The sequence below is a fragment of the Uloborus diversus genome, chromosome 6 (genome assembly GCF_026930045.1).
Source record: "Uloborus diversus isolate 005 chromosome 6, Udiv.v.3.1, whole genome shotgun sequence".
Classification (NCBI taxonomy): domain Eukaryota; kingdom Metazoa; phylum Arthropoda; class Arachnida; order Araneae; family Uloboridae; genus Uloborus; species Uloborus diversus.
In genome coordinates, this window is record NC_072736.1 from 118,618,183 (window position 1) to 118,632,850 (window position 14,668).

At 32.7% G+C, this 14,668-nt stretch overlaps 1 protein-coding gene across 1 annotated transcript in view; it reads left to right on the top strand.

Moving 5' to 3' along the window:
- Positions 1 to 14,668, top strand: part of LOC129223948 (valine--tRNA ligase-like) — a 69,404-nt gene that overhangs the window by 23,918 nt on the left and 30,818 nt on the right. The window contains exons 9-11 of the mRNA XM_054858332.1: positions 171 to 279; positions 8,866 to 9,045; positions 10,638 to 10,762. Of these exons, the coding sequence (XP_054714307.1) occupies positions 171 to 279; positions 8,866 to 9,045; positions 10,638 to 10,762 (414 nt within the window). The remainder of the gene's footprint in view (positions 1 to 170; positions 280 to 8,865; positions 9,046 to 10,637; positions 10,763 to 14,668) is intronic.

A 14,668-nucleotide genomic window follows, 5' to 3' on the forward strand; every position in this document is an offset into this window, starting at 1 on the left:
AAGAAAGAAAAAGCTGTCCCCTGGACTAAAAAAGTTTTTTAACTCTTTGAAACTTTTGTTCATGGAAATCCTTTTGCTTAATTCTTTTGGTACGTTTATTATTTAATATTTTATTTGATGTTTATATTTTCATTTTTAATTTGCTTATTTGTTTAGTTGATGCATTTTAGGTAGATAAATTGGAATTAACAGGAAGGACAATGCTTTCTGTGCCTGGTCATGTTGAGAAAGTTGAATTTGGAGTTCTTATTTCTTTTGCGTATCCTGTTGAAGATTCTGGTATGTTAAAATTTTGCATTCTGAATCTAAAGTTTAAAAAAAACTTTATAAAATGCAGAGATGTAAACATGAAATTCAAAGCTCAAATTTCCTGTTAACATTTGTTTACTTATGCTTTTGTCTCCTGACTAAAATTGCTTATTTGTTTGTTTATTTATTTATTTAGTTTAATGTAGTTTGCTAGAGCTTTTATTTTCACTATTCATCTATTCCACCATTCACATGTTCCATTAAATGCACTTTAGAAAATTACAAATGAATAAAGTTTTAATGGAATTGAGGGATGCTTATTTGTAGTTTTGTTTACTTCAAACTGTCCAGTCCAGTCCAGTTCAGTTCTTTTGATTAGAAAAGCTGACACCGCAGTACCCCCCTCCTAGTGGAACGTTAGGTTCTGAAACGTGCGGGGAAGCGGACTTGTCTCCCAACACGAGTGCGTTTAACTTCACAAGGGTCCACTTTCTCATTCGGGGTTTGTTCCATTGGTGGCTTGCAGCAAGTCTCAGGAGTCAGGTCGGAGTCTTAGGTCAAGTTCTGGTAATGATGTTGTTCTGAATTGTTCAGAATGAAAGCAGGCTTTAGGCGATCAATGGATATGAATTTGTGTTTTCCATCAATCTACAGCTTGAATACTTTGTCCGTTCTCTCAAGAACCGGGAAAGGTCCATCATATGGCGGTTTCAGTGGAGGTTGTACAGCATCATGCCGCACGAAAACTTGACTGCACTTCTTGAGATCTAAGGCGATAAAAGATCGGTACTTGGTGTGATTGCTTATGGGAACTGGAGAAGACTTCTGCATAGTCTCTTTTAATTGTTGGACGAACTCGGCAGCGCTAAAGTCCTTTGCAGTAGGTGCGAGGAATTCTCCAGGTAGCTTTAAGGCAGTGCCGTAGACTAGCTCAGCTGTTGTAGCTTTTATTGTCTCATGGAATGCAGATCGCATTCCCAGCAATACTGTTGGTAAGACCTCTGTCCAACAGTCAGTGAAACGAGCTTTTAAAGATGATTTCATTGTGCAGTGCCAATTTTCAATTAATCCCTTTGACATTGGGTGATATGCAGTAGTAAGAGAGTGTTTAATTCCCAATAATTTCAGTAAGGTGTTAAATAAATGGGATTCGAATTGTCTCCCTTGGTCGGATGTGATAATTTTGGGAATACCAAATCGGGCTACCCAAGTTTCGTAGAACACTCTCGCTACCGTCTCAGCAGTTATGTCGGTGATTGGACAAGCTTCGACCCAATGCGTATGGCGATCAATCATAGTTAGGCAATATGTATATCCTTGAGAAGGAGGGAGAGGGCCAACGATGTCAATATTGATGTGTTCAAAATGCTTGTCAGGAACTTTAATGTTATGCACTGGACTGTTGGTATGGCGGCATACTTTGGCTCTTTGGCATGGGATACAAGTCCGTGTCCAAATTGAGGCATCTTTTTTTATTGCAGGCCACACGAAACGGGATGTTAACAGTTTGACTGTAGCTTTGACACCCATATGAGCTAAATTATGGAGCATGTCAAAAGCTACTTTACGAAATTCCAAGGGAAGGTATGGACGAACATTTCTTGTAGAAGTGTCACAAAAAAGTTGAACTTCGGTTCCAGGCAGTAGCATTTTTTGAAATTTCAAGGTTGTGTCTGATTTCAATCAGTCCTGCAGCTCGGTGTGGGTGCTTTGGGCTTCAGCCACAGCTGTGTAATCCAAGGTAGTCGGGAGCTCTAATGCCTCAACTCTTGACAAAACGTCAGCAGGTATATTGTCGGAACCTTTTACAAATTGAATATCGGTAGTAAATTGGCCAATATAATCTAAATGTCGTAGCTGTCTCGGTGAGCATTTATCCAACTTTTGTTGAAAAGCGAATCCGAGAGGACGATGGTCACCACTACAGGTACTGATGTTTCGATGAAGTCAAGTACCTGTTTAAAGTGTAAGCTGTGACAAGAATACAGATGATTCTTTTTGTCATTTTATTACAAAAATTGAGATATATATACACTTCACTTATACATTTTAAGGAACGATTATAAGATTTTAAATTCTCTCCTCGAGCAGTGGGAGAACAGAGAACATGCGAGTAAAACAAATGCATGCGGGTACAGTTGCAGTTAAACAAAATTCGAGTTCAGTTCAGTTCTTTTGATTAGAAAAGCTGACACCGCACTATCTTGTATCAACTTTCGAACTATTCTTCTAAAAGACATTTAATCAATTAGAATATCGTCTTGTTCTTAGTATGTATTTTTATTTTGAATTTAAAAATATTTACATTTGTTTTCAGGAGAAAATAATTTTTCTATTTTTAACCGACTTCAAAAAGAAGGCGGTTATCAATTCATACCGTATGTATCAGGGCTGTAAAAAAGCCGGCTTTTTTTAAAAAAAGCCAGACCGGCCGGCTTTTATTAAAAAAGCCGGCTTTATTTGGCCTTTTTTTAAAAAAGCCGGTCTTTTTTGGCTTTTTTGCATTACATACTTTACTACTTATACTAATGCCCTCCTTACATTTTAATAGGATAACCAATGTTAATTCAAGTAATAAAGCAATGCTTATGCTGAAAATATGGTGATAAAAAGAATATACAAACAAAAACTGCAAATGATTTCAAATGTCTGAGAGAATCCTTACGCTTTTGTTGCTTACTCTTCCACCTTCAGCATGGAAAAGTGCTTCCATATTGTCGCCTCAGAGCAACAGTAAGACATCTAATCCCAGAAATAACAATATGATATCCTACTGTTGCTCAGAGACGACAATATGACTTTAAACATGTTTATCTTTGATTACAATACAAGAAAGTATGTAGTATAGTGACTCAGAACAAACTGGGAAAATTTAAACTTAAAAAAAATCAGTTTTCTTAGGAAGACAGTGAAAAAAAAAAAATGCTTCATTGAAATGTGATAAAAATTTCTCATTTTTTGTCAAATTGTTTCTTTTGAATGATTGTGTTACAGCTTAAAACAACATCTGCATAGTATTTTTTGTGTGTACAGTATTTATTTTTTTAAAGACTATTCTATGTTTTAAAAAAAACATATACTACAAAATAATCAAATGGCACCCTTCTGAATTTAGCAAAAAACCAAGATTAGTAGAAGAAAAGAACTGATGCTTGAAATATTACTAATTTATTAGCTTCAAAATTAAGTGCTATCATATATTAGCTGAATAATTCCAGGACTTCATATCAAAAGCGCGCCTGGGGGAAGGGAGCAGATACAGGTCAGCTGATCTTAAAAACAGGTCACTGCTAAAATGCAGAACTCTTACTTTTTTATATTCTAAAGTTTAAAAAATAATTTATTTCAAATGAATTTAATTATTTTATTTCCAAGTAGATAAATAGTAAATAAAATACATCATTGCTGAATTACTTGCTTTGAATTTGAATGAAATGTTATAAAATGGAAAAAGACACATTCCCTTTACTTAAACTCTGCTGAAAAGATAAACATTGGAATTGCATTCAGAGGTATGTCAATTGGACAAAGAAACCCATTCTGCACTATTTGTAAGGTGATAAGGAGGGTCATGACCAGTATTCTTTAGTGGTTTCAAGGCAATTCTAGAAACTTACAATTACTCAGAATTCAGCAGAGGCTAGTCAGAAAGAAAGAGTGGATATCAATGGGAATGATCCTCTAGTTTGAGTGACAGGAGCAGTGACATACAAAAGTATTAAAGGTGCAACTAAAGATAAAAACAGGTGGCAGAGTATTATTATCCTGAAAGAATGTTCCTTCCTTGTTCCAGAATTGGGGAGCTGGTGAATGAGCAATAGTCAATGACAATCCTAGTTGAGTAGGAGGGGGGGAGGGGAGGAGAGAAAGATTGCAGAAATAGAGTGAGGAAGGTACTGCTGCATTTTATTCACTTTTGTGTTCAAAATCAACAGGGTTCTGGTTTCTCATCAAACAGGCAAGAACAGAACCATTTCACAAATAAAAGGGGAAGAAGGGTACCTTTCAGGAATGGAAGGGCAGACAGGTCACCCTCCCATCCAAGTCTGGGGGAATAAAAAATTTATCTGACAACTATTGGTTACTGATCTAGTTCCAATAACCAATAAAATAGCACCTCTTAAAAGAATGGAATTGCAGATTGAAAATGGTATCACAATTCTTTTCTGCTTTAAAACCATTTTGAACCTTTGAGTAGCTCAGTTCAAATTTTTAGTGATCACTATTATTTTCCCAAAGTTATAATGGCTTCAGGATGTGGGAGAAAACAAGCTTCAGAATGGAATGAGTTTACTGAATTTGGCACAAAAGTGAAGTGCAAACATTGCGAAACTGTTGTTAGCAAAAGAGCTGTAAGAATAAAAGAACATTTAAAAAAGTGCAAAAGGAATATTGCCTCTAGGACTATTGAAGAAACTGATATTGCAGAGATTGAGCCTCCTACTAAAGTGCCCAGAGTTGAAGAGTGCAATAATGACTGTGCAGAAGTTCCTTCTTCAAGCAAAGAACAAAAGCAGAAATCCATATTTTCTTACGGTGTAGTTACAACAGCATCTCAGAAACAAAATTTGGATAAATCTGTTGCTAGATTTTTTTATGCAAACAACATAGCTTTCAATGTTTCAAGCAATGTAGAATTTAAAAAAATGGTTGAAGATTTAAGACCTGGTTACGTTCCTCCTAACAGGCATCAACTTTCGGGGAAATTACTTGATGAAGCTTGCGATGATATTGAAAACTGCTTAAAGAAAGAACTTGTCGATGAAGCAGCTCTAACTTTAATCCTTGATGGATGGTCAAGTGTAAAAAATGACCCAATTTTTGCCTGCAGTATTCATACCGGAGTTAAATCTTACCTTTTCAAGGCTATGGACTGTGGTTCGGAAAAGAAAACAGCAGAGTTTTGTGCTAATTTTGCGAAGGAAACACTAGAGGAAGTCGAGATCAAGTATAATAAGAAAGTGTTCGCTATTTGTACAGATAATGAAAATAAGATGACTGCTATGGGAAATCAAATTCAGGAAACTCACCAGTCACTTTTGATTTATGGATGCTCAGCACACATGCTAAATCTTTGTGTTAAAGACATCATACCAAATAGTTTAATTAAACATGTCTTAGAAGTGCAAAAATATTTCAGGAATAAGCACAATGCTCATGGGTGGCTAAAGGAGAAAAATGGCTTAATGCCTCAGATACCCAATGACACTAGATGGAATTCACAAGATGAATGTCTAAGAACTTTCATCATTAATTTTCACAAGTATAATGAAATCAGATTAGAGCACTTGGATGAGTTTGATCAGCAGATTGGAAGTATACTGACAAATGTTGGTATCTATACTCAAGTTGTTTACCTACGTAAGCAGCTTGAAATTATTTCAAAAGCAATCAATGAACTTCAAAGCGACAACGCTACTTTGTCGAAAGCAGTGGAGACATGGTTGAATGTTATAGGAGACTCATCTTTAGAAAGCCATGAAGCAAAAATTAGAAAAAGATTTAATCAACACATTGAGCCGTTTCATCTGCTAGCTCACATGACAGATCCCAAATACTTTGGCAAGCGATTGACAAATCTACAGGAAAATGAAGCGGAAATGTGGCTTGCAGAAAAGTACTCTCAATTTCTACCCGGTGTACTAAAATTCAAGATAAAAGATTCCGAAACCTATTCACCATTACTTTTTTCTGAAAACGTTATCGAACAATTTCCAGCAAGAAAATGGTGGAATTTAGTAAAAATCAAGGCTTCAAAAACCAAGAGTTCAATATCTGATGATTTTTGTGATTTTTTTATAAAATTACATAGTTGTCCTCCATCTTCTGCATCCATTGAGAGGATTTTCTCAAATTATGGCTTTATTTGGAGCAAAGTCAGAAACAGCTTAGGTGCAGAAAAAGCCGAAAAATTAGTGAAAGTGTACCGATATTTAAAGGCTCAACCAAATGATTGGTAATTTATTTAATACAGCAGCAGTCGTATGTGATCTTTTATATACATAGTGAAACATTCCTTTATAATAATTTAAATTGTATCAAAAAGGATCATGTCCCTAATAAATAAGTTTTTTTTCTCTATTTTTGTGATGTAGCAAAATTTTAATGTGTTGGTGGTTTACTGTTTGGGTGATTAAACAAAAGCAGAAAAAAAGGTAAGAGTATACTGTTATTTAAAAACTGAACCAAATGACTGGTACTAAAAGCAGCAGTGTTTTGTGATCTTTTGAATACTTGAACTGAAAATAATTTCTAATCATTTAAATTCCATTCAATAATTTCATAATATAGAGCAATAGTTTGTTTTGTTATGTTTTTTTTTTTTTTTGTACTGCACATTGTTATCTAACTGTCTAATTTTTAACCATTTTATTAAAAGAGTAGTAATTGCATTAATGATATATAATTTTCATTTTGATTAAATCACACTAAAAATACCAAAAAGTATTTTTTCTAAAAAAGCCGGCTTTTTTAATAAAAGCCGGCCTTTTTAAAGTGGTTTAAACCAAAAAAAGCCGGCCGGCTTTTTTTGGCCCGGCTAAAATCCGACAGCCCTGGTATGTATGTTTTTTTTTTTTTGTTTGTCCACTCATAGCGTCTCACCTAGTGAACCGATTTTGATTATTCTTTTTTTAATGGATAGGGGATGACTCGACTTAGGTCCCATTACTTTGTTTGACCATATTTGTTCTTTAGAAAAAAAATATGGGCAAAAAACAGTAAATTTAATGCAATTTCCCTATTAAATGATATTGTAGCGAAGTTCGCACTTTTCATCTGTGGATAACGGTGGCTCAGTGGTAGAATTCTCACCTCCCACACGAGCGACCCGGGTTCAAATCCCGACTAGGACAAAGTGAATTTTACTAAAATTTTGTTTCTACTGTTTCCCGTATTTTCTCGAATCTTCTATTAATTTCTGTATCTTTCCAAGTCTGGAAAGTTCCAGCACTTTCTCAAGTTGTATATAAGGAGATGTAACGTTCATTCGTGGTTCTGAATAAAGATCTCGAGTTGAGACTAACGAGTATTTGCTTCATTTGGCTTTCACATTGTCTTCGCTATCTTCATCTACGCGACAATATGAAACTCATTGTTATAAAAGTTTGGTGCCATATAACAGTAACATTAATAGTAATTGTAATGATAATTTTTAATGAAGGCTTCTCTGAAGCAAGCATCAAATTTCTTCGAGGGATATTTCGATCATAGGGAATCTGGCGTTGTCGTCTCATTTTTGGCGTAAATAATTTTATTTTAGTAATCCTGTTGATTTATAGTAACCCTATGTGAATTATCAAAATCTTCCTTTCTTCAGTAATATTGCTCCATAGTAGGGGTAAACCTAACCTGGAAGCGAGGTGATGCAGTGATTAGGATCTGCTTAGCCTTCACAATGCTACCATTAGGTTTGACTCAACTACTCTGTAGTATTTTTATCGTTATCATCTATGCCGATAACAGATGATCGGGGCTAAGTAAGAAAATACAGGATTGCATCATGAGCAACTTAGATGCTGTGGAATGTAAATTAGTTAGGAAAAACGTAATACTTAAATGGTTATAGTTAAATCAACTACGCATGATTTCCAGAGAGGAACAAAGATAAGTTTTTAGTGCCAATCGCTTAAAGTTTAACGCGTGTCAATAGTTTTTTTTTTTTAGTATGGAGCATTTTTAAGAAAAAAATGTGAAGTTTCGTGATGGTAACTTATTATTTCTGAAATACTTACATTTACACTAAAAAGAATGAAATAAAAAAATTTTGAAAAAAAAATAGAACCGACTTCAAAATTGCTCTAAAAAGTGAAAAATAATTTTATTCTTTAAACACCATCGATAATGCTTTTAAACATAATTTTTGAAGTTGGCGCGAAAACGATAGATAAAATCATTCACAGCCATAACTCAAATACAACTATAAATTTAACCAGGACCAGTTTCTTCACTATCACATACATTATGCATTGATGACAGCATATTTGAATAGCGATATAAATGTTTCGTTCGTAATTTTGGATGCTTTTCTGAAAAAAAAAATATGAACGAAACATGGTTACACTGGATTTTATGTTTTGTTTTTGCGCCAACTTCAAAAATTATGTTTAAAAGCATTATCGATGGTGTTTAAAGAATAAAATTATTTTTCACTTTTTAGAGCAATTTTGAAGTCGGTTCTATTTTTTTTTTTCAAAATTTTTTTAAAGTTTAAATTTACTTAAATGTATCAGAAATGACAGCAATGTTTCAAATAACTATCACTAATAAGTAATGCATGAAAAAATATCAAATACTAAACTTTGTTGTACAACTAAATAAATATGCATAAATAACAAACCTATGTAATAATGTAAATATTTTTACCTTGCTCTTTTACAATATTTATGGAATTTTTATCTATACCTTATTTGGTTTTGCTGGTCAATATAATGGCTTAGTATGTGTAACATTTAAGAGTAATGAATGAACTATGCAGGTATCCAAATTCAGCTTAGCTCCAACCCCAACATGTGTAAATCTAGTTCATTGAAATTTAAGTTCAATTTTACTACCTAAACAAACTACCTTGACTTTATGTTATCAATTTATCACAATTTTCTGTAATTATTTTCTCAGATGAGGAAATTGTGGTTGCAACCACAAGAATAGAGACTATGTTAGGAGATTCAGCAGTTGCAGTTCATCCCAACGATTCACGTTACACTCACCTTCATGGAAAGTACGTTACTCATCCCTTCTGCTCCAGACGAATGCCAATTGTTTGTGATGATTTTGTTGATATGGAGTTTGGAACAGGTGACACATGATTTTTCTCACAAATTAATCCCTTGTTAAGCAATTGACTATTTTTCCCATGACATGCATTTTAAATCAGAAGCTGCAATTCAAACTAGTAATAGTAGAAGGAAGACTCATGTCCTATAAATATGTATAGAGGGAATTGCAGTTTTTAGGTGCAATTTTTGGGGAGAAGAGAATAGCAATTCCGAATTTAATAAACATTTTAAACTTTATCAAATGTTAACTATATTTTTCGTTGAATTTTGTTCAAAAAATATTCTTTGTCAAGTTTTGACAGTTTGTTCCTACGCATGCAATAAGGTACTCATAAGATTTAGTCAAAATAATATCATAAAGCATTTATCCATATTTTAGAGATTATTGCTGAAATAATTTAAAGTGAAATTTCTAATTATTAAGGGTGTAAAGGATTAAATTTCACTTCAAAGCCATTGTAAAAGCAGTGGTACATATTCCCCTCCCCCCAAGAGAATGGCATCCCCTCCCCCCTCCTGCAGAATCCCCAAGAATGAGAACACACCCCAGTAAATGAAATACCCTAAAAACAACTCCTTTAAAAACTTGAGACTGCACAATGACACCCTCCACCCCTAGTTAAAAGCATAGAAAACAGATAAAAGAATTTTCTTTTCACAAACATTTTTCATTTTGAAGGTGCTTTTTACCAATAATATATAACAGTATCTACACACATCTCACTCCTGAAAAATGTATTTTTCTGTAATGATTATAATAATATCCGTAACTTTGCACAAAACTGGCTAAGAATACAGGTCGCCTCATTTTCAGGAATTACTTGTCCAATCTATTTTAACGGAATCTGGAAAATTTCAGTGAGAATCGCGCCGTCCTACCCTGATTTTCAGCTCTTGTAAATATGTATTTTTTGTTTCATCATATATTAACACGTTGACTGCCATGGCGATTTTAAGAAATCTGGCCGAAAGTGAAAATTTGGTTTACTCACATTATATTATTTAAAACTCTAACTCTAGTGCATAGTTATCATCAAAAAGTAAAATACCTACCAAAAAAAAGTGTCCTACAAAGCCATGCCTTATATGTACCCAAGCAAAAAAACTGCAAGATATGTGTAATTTCTATCTAGCATGTAAAGAAAAGCCAGCCCTTTGTTTGGAAGATTGTTTTAAGAAATTCCTCAAACAATAAAATATTATTTTATTTCTTGAATTTGAATTAATTTTTATAATAATGCTTTTTGTTCATTTTTCAATAAATTTTCTGTTTGTGCAAGTCAGCACAGATTTTTTATTTTCCCAGAAGCCATCTATCTGTATTAGCACTGATATATTCTAAATTTAATCGTAGCTACACAAAAATGGCAAGTAAACAAGTACGAGATAACTTCTAGTTGGCGTCTTAGAAAGGAATGCAATCTACAAGTTATCTCGTAGTTGGCAGTCAACAAGTTAAATTTCTAATCTGAAGTTAGCTTCTAACATAATATTCTGTCTTATCTTGCTTTAAAAGATACATTAGTCAATAAAAGTGTATTTGGTGTACATTTTCAGTAATTATTTTTTCTTTGTCTATGGCGGGTTAATTAGCTTCTTTTATCCTTTTAGGTGCTGTAAAGATTACTCCCGCTCATGATCCTGCTGATTACGAAGTTGGACTTCGCCATAATCTTCCATTCATAAATATTCTTCATGATGATGGAATAATGAACAGCAATTGTGCTGAATTTGCAGTATGTATTTATTTTCATCATATGGATAATTTTTGCTGACCCTTATTATTGTGTTGCTGAATCAAGATTAACCACTAAATCCCCAGATTTTAAGAGGCTAAGGTTGACCTTAATTTAAACCCATAAAACTCTTTTTCTTTAACCAAAAGTTTGACTTCTGTTCGAGAAACAAAATGTTAAAATCCAACTTGAAAATTTACAGCAATATATATTTGCACTTTTATTTTAATCTATTTAGGCATATCTGCAAATGCTCGTCCGTTTTCTGATTTTGAAGGTATTTTATGTATTTAAAAGATTTATTTATAGTAAATATCTTGACTATTGGGTCATTCCATGCAAAGACAACCAATGAGTGTTGCTCCATATTTACACAAAAATTACCACTAAAACTTATGGTAGTGAATCCCCCAAATATCAGTTTGTAAGACATTTTGTTCATTAATGGCTGAGATAAGAATGATCATTTTTGCCAAATTTCAGCTGTCTTGGGTTTGGTACTACAGAAGAGTACCAAAATTCCAAACTAGTTAGGAATGTAAGTAGTTCAAATTTTCATATTGTTCGGAGTAACCAAGAAAACACCCATTTATCAAAATAGTATGCAATTTAATCAAATAAAGTGGTTATGCAATATGCATATACATAGCTGAACATACAGGAAACATGAAAAATATTTATATAGTCTAACCCCGCTATAGGGAACCCGGAGTATAACGATCCCTCAGTTGTATCAAACCTTTTAAATGATCCCAACTGAAAACCTATATTTTTTCTGTTCTTTCAAACATTTGTAACAAAGCTTAAATGCCGTAGAATGGGCTGTCGCAATCCAAAATTGTCTAAAATTTTCAGTTTTTCATTGCACTTGTTCCCCCCTCCCCGAACTAAAGCATTGGCTATATCTCTATTTTAACAATCAATGTTTTCATACAAAAGCAGCAGACATTTTAATTTTAGAAATTGTCTAGTAATCTTAATGCAAACTGTCCATATGTTTCTGTTTTTTATTGCTACCTTTTACAAAGGTACAACCGTTAAATGAAATAAATCTATATGCATTACTTTTTTTAAGTTTAATCCTAATTTAAGTCTAATAAATTGACCTTGATAGGTTTTTTAAAGCTTTATTTTGTGTAATTTTCAAACAAGCATTCCCCCCCCCCCACACACACATTTCCATGTACGTTTTGCTTTTCAAAAGAGAAAAAAGTAAGGAGAATTTTTTCTTTTCAAGTGAAAATTTTTTATTTCTTTCGCTTAAACGACACTTTTTAAACCACTATTTGACAACGGAAAATTTCTAAGTAGGTTGTTTTTGTCATTTCGAGCCTGAAAAAATCCATGATGGACTTACTCTAGGAATTATAATTTTTTTCCTGTTGCAGTTGGTTGTGCGTACTTGAAGTACAGAAAAAAATAAGCCGATACTGGCAGTCCTTTATTATGATAAAACTGCTTAAACTTTAAAAAAAAAACTGAAAAAAAAAATCGTTTTTCACTCCCCAAAAGCGACCTGTAGGGTAGGTGATAAAAATTTGAAAATGCTAGGGTAAGAAGCCATTACATCGCCCTTTAAAACAAAAACTGCCTTATTTCTTGGGAGTAGAAAAGATATAGGTATTTAATGTAATACAATATGTTTCATTGAACTATATTTTCAAAATGTAATTTTAAACAACAAATAGCTTTTAATTTTTGTTAATTACAGTGAATTCGTGATAACTCGAAGTTTTTATCAAGTCCCGACCCCTTTGTTTTATTCCATGCTAAATATTCTCAATGTCTCAAAGTTAACTTTCTTGAACTCAAAGTTTTTTCAAAGATGACTTGAAATTTATTTCAAAAGAACAAAAAAAAAGAAAAAGGGTAAAAACAAGTGACTATGAGAGAAAAATTAATTCACCTTCACTTACAATTCCTGCACAATGGACCTCTAAAGCAGGAAGAGCACCTGTTGAGCCAGTGTGCGATAAATTAGTAACACATGTGGAAATGAGTTAGCTTGTTTTCTTTTGTTGCACTGTACTGTTTTTACTTTGACTCTACTGTTTTTACTTTATGTTGCTGGACTATGAATTTGCTTTAAAGCTGTCAAGTTGTCAAGTCAACTGATTGTACCTTTATTCAAAGGCTGACCTAAGTTAAGATGCATTCCCCTTCATTCTTTATTTCGATCATTTGCTGATAAGTTCCTGAGAGACAGAGTGAGTTTTCTTTACTATTAAAGATGTCTAAGCAAGTACTCAGTCAGTGATATTAAAAGAAAAGAAAAACTTTTAAAGCGGTAGAATCTATGAATCCAAATTAGAAACGAATGAACGTTCCTGAAGTAGAATCAGCTCTATTCAAGTGGTTTCAGCAGTATCGAAATCAAAACCATGCTTTTAATTTTTTCTCTCAATATTTTTGATTCAACTGTGCATATTGTGCTTAAAAACTTTTAAGTTCTGTAATTTTGTCTGTTATATGAACATATTTTTTAAAATATTCGATGGTTTTTAATATTAAAATGTTGAAAACTGAAACTAGCAGTAAGTCAAATTTCCAATAAGTCTAAGTTTTTCGTTGGTCCCTTTAAATTCGAGTTATCGCGAATTGATTGTATATTTACAAAACATAGTTTTTTACCGAAAACAAATGCTTTATTTAAAAGTTTATATCTTTTCTATACCTATAAAAAACAAAACAGTTTTTGTTTCGTTTTAAAGGGCAATGTAACGGCTTCTTATTCTAACATTTTCAAATTTTTATCATCTAACAAACTTCCTATTTTTGGAGAGTAAAAAACCCCATTTTCCATTTTTTCTTACATTTAAGCAATTTTTTTGTCATAAAGGACTACTAGTATCAACCTTTTTTTGTGTGTGTATGCTTCTAGTACATAACTAACTACAACAGGAAAAAAAATTAGCTTCCTACTGAAAGTCCCTCACCTACTTTTTTAGGCTCAAAATAATGAAAACAGCACTTTTTCAACCATGATATGACAACCAAAAATTTCTAATTAGGCTTAACTTAAATCTTTTCTTTTTATGCACAAATAAAAGTTCATTCTTTCACCTTTAAAATAAAACATGTTTGATCTTCTTACTAATTTAAATAAATTTACTAGAGCATTTTGAAAAAAGATCAAAAATGCCAAGTTTTACTCATCTGTGGAGCAAAAATAAAATTTTTCAGAGAAGAAAATATAACAGTTTGGGAGTACAAAATATTACTACATATTACCTACCAAATTTCATCAAAATCAAAAATGGTGTGGCTCGAAAATTTCTGAATATTTGTTGATTTTACATGGAATGACCCATAAAGAATATTTCATGTAAATTTAGATGTTTTACTGCTTCGGCCACAGAATTATTAGAGAGATGAAGTAGACAAAGTGATAACCAGAATAATTTTATTTTTCATGAAAATTTTACAACTATTTCTCTATTCAGGAGTTAAATTCAATGATTTTATTGGTGAAAAAAACACCTACATTCTGACTTTTAAATCTGTGATGCAATTCACCAAGGACTGAAAAGCAGACTTTTTTCTCCTCGAATTCTTGTCCCATTAATATGCATATTTAATTTTTTAACACTGTTTTGACTTACTGAGTTTTAAAGAGGATTGTATGACAAGCTCATTTTTAAATGAATATGCCTGTAGCTTAACTCCTATCAGATGAATCCCTCCTAACTCCAAACACAAACATCTTAGTTCACATATCCTTTGGAATTTTTCTTTTCAATTTTATTGAGATCATGATTTTTTTATTTTTCTTTGGTTTCAATTTACTTCATTTAATAACTATATGAACCGTTCTATTTTCTTTTGGTAAGATCGTTTATAATTAATGTTTGCTTGTTTGTTGATTTTTTCCCTATTAAAAATACTCTGAACTTTGCCCATTAAATT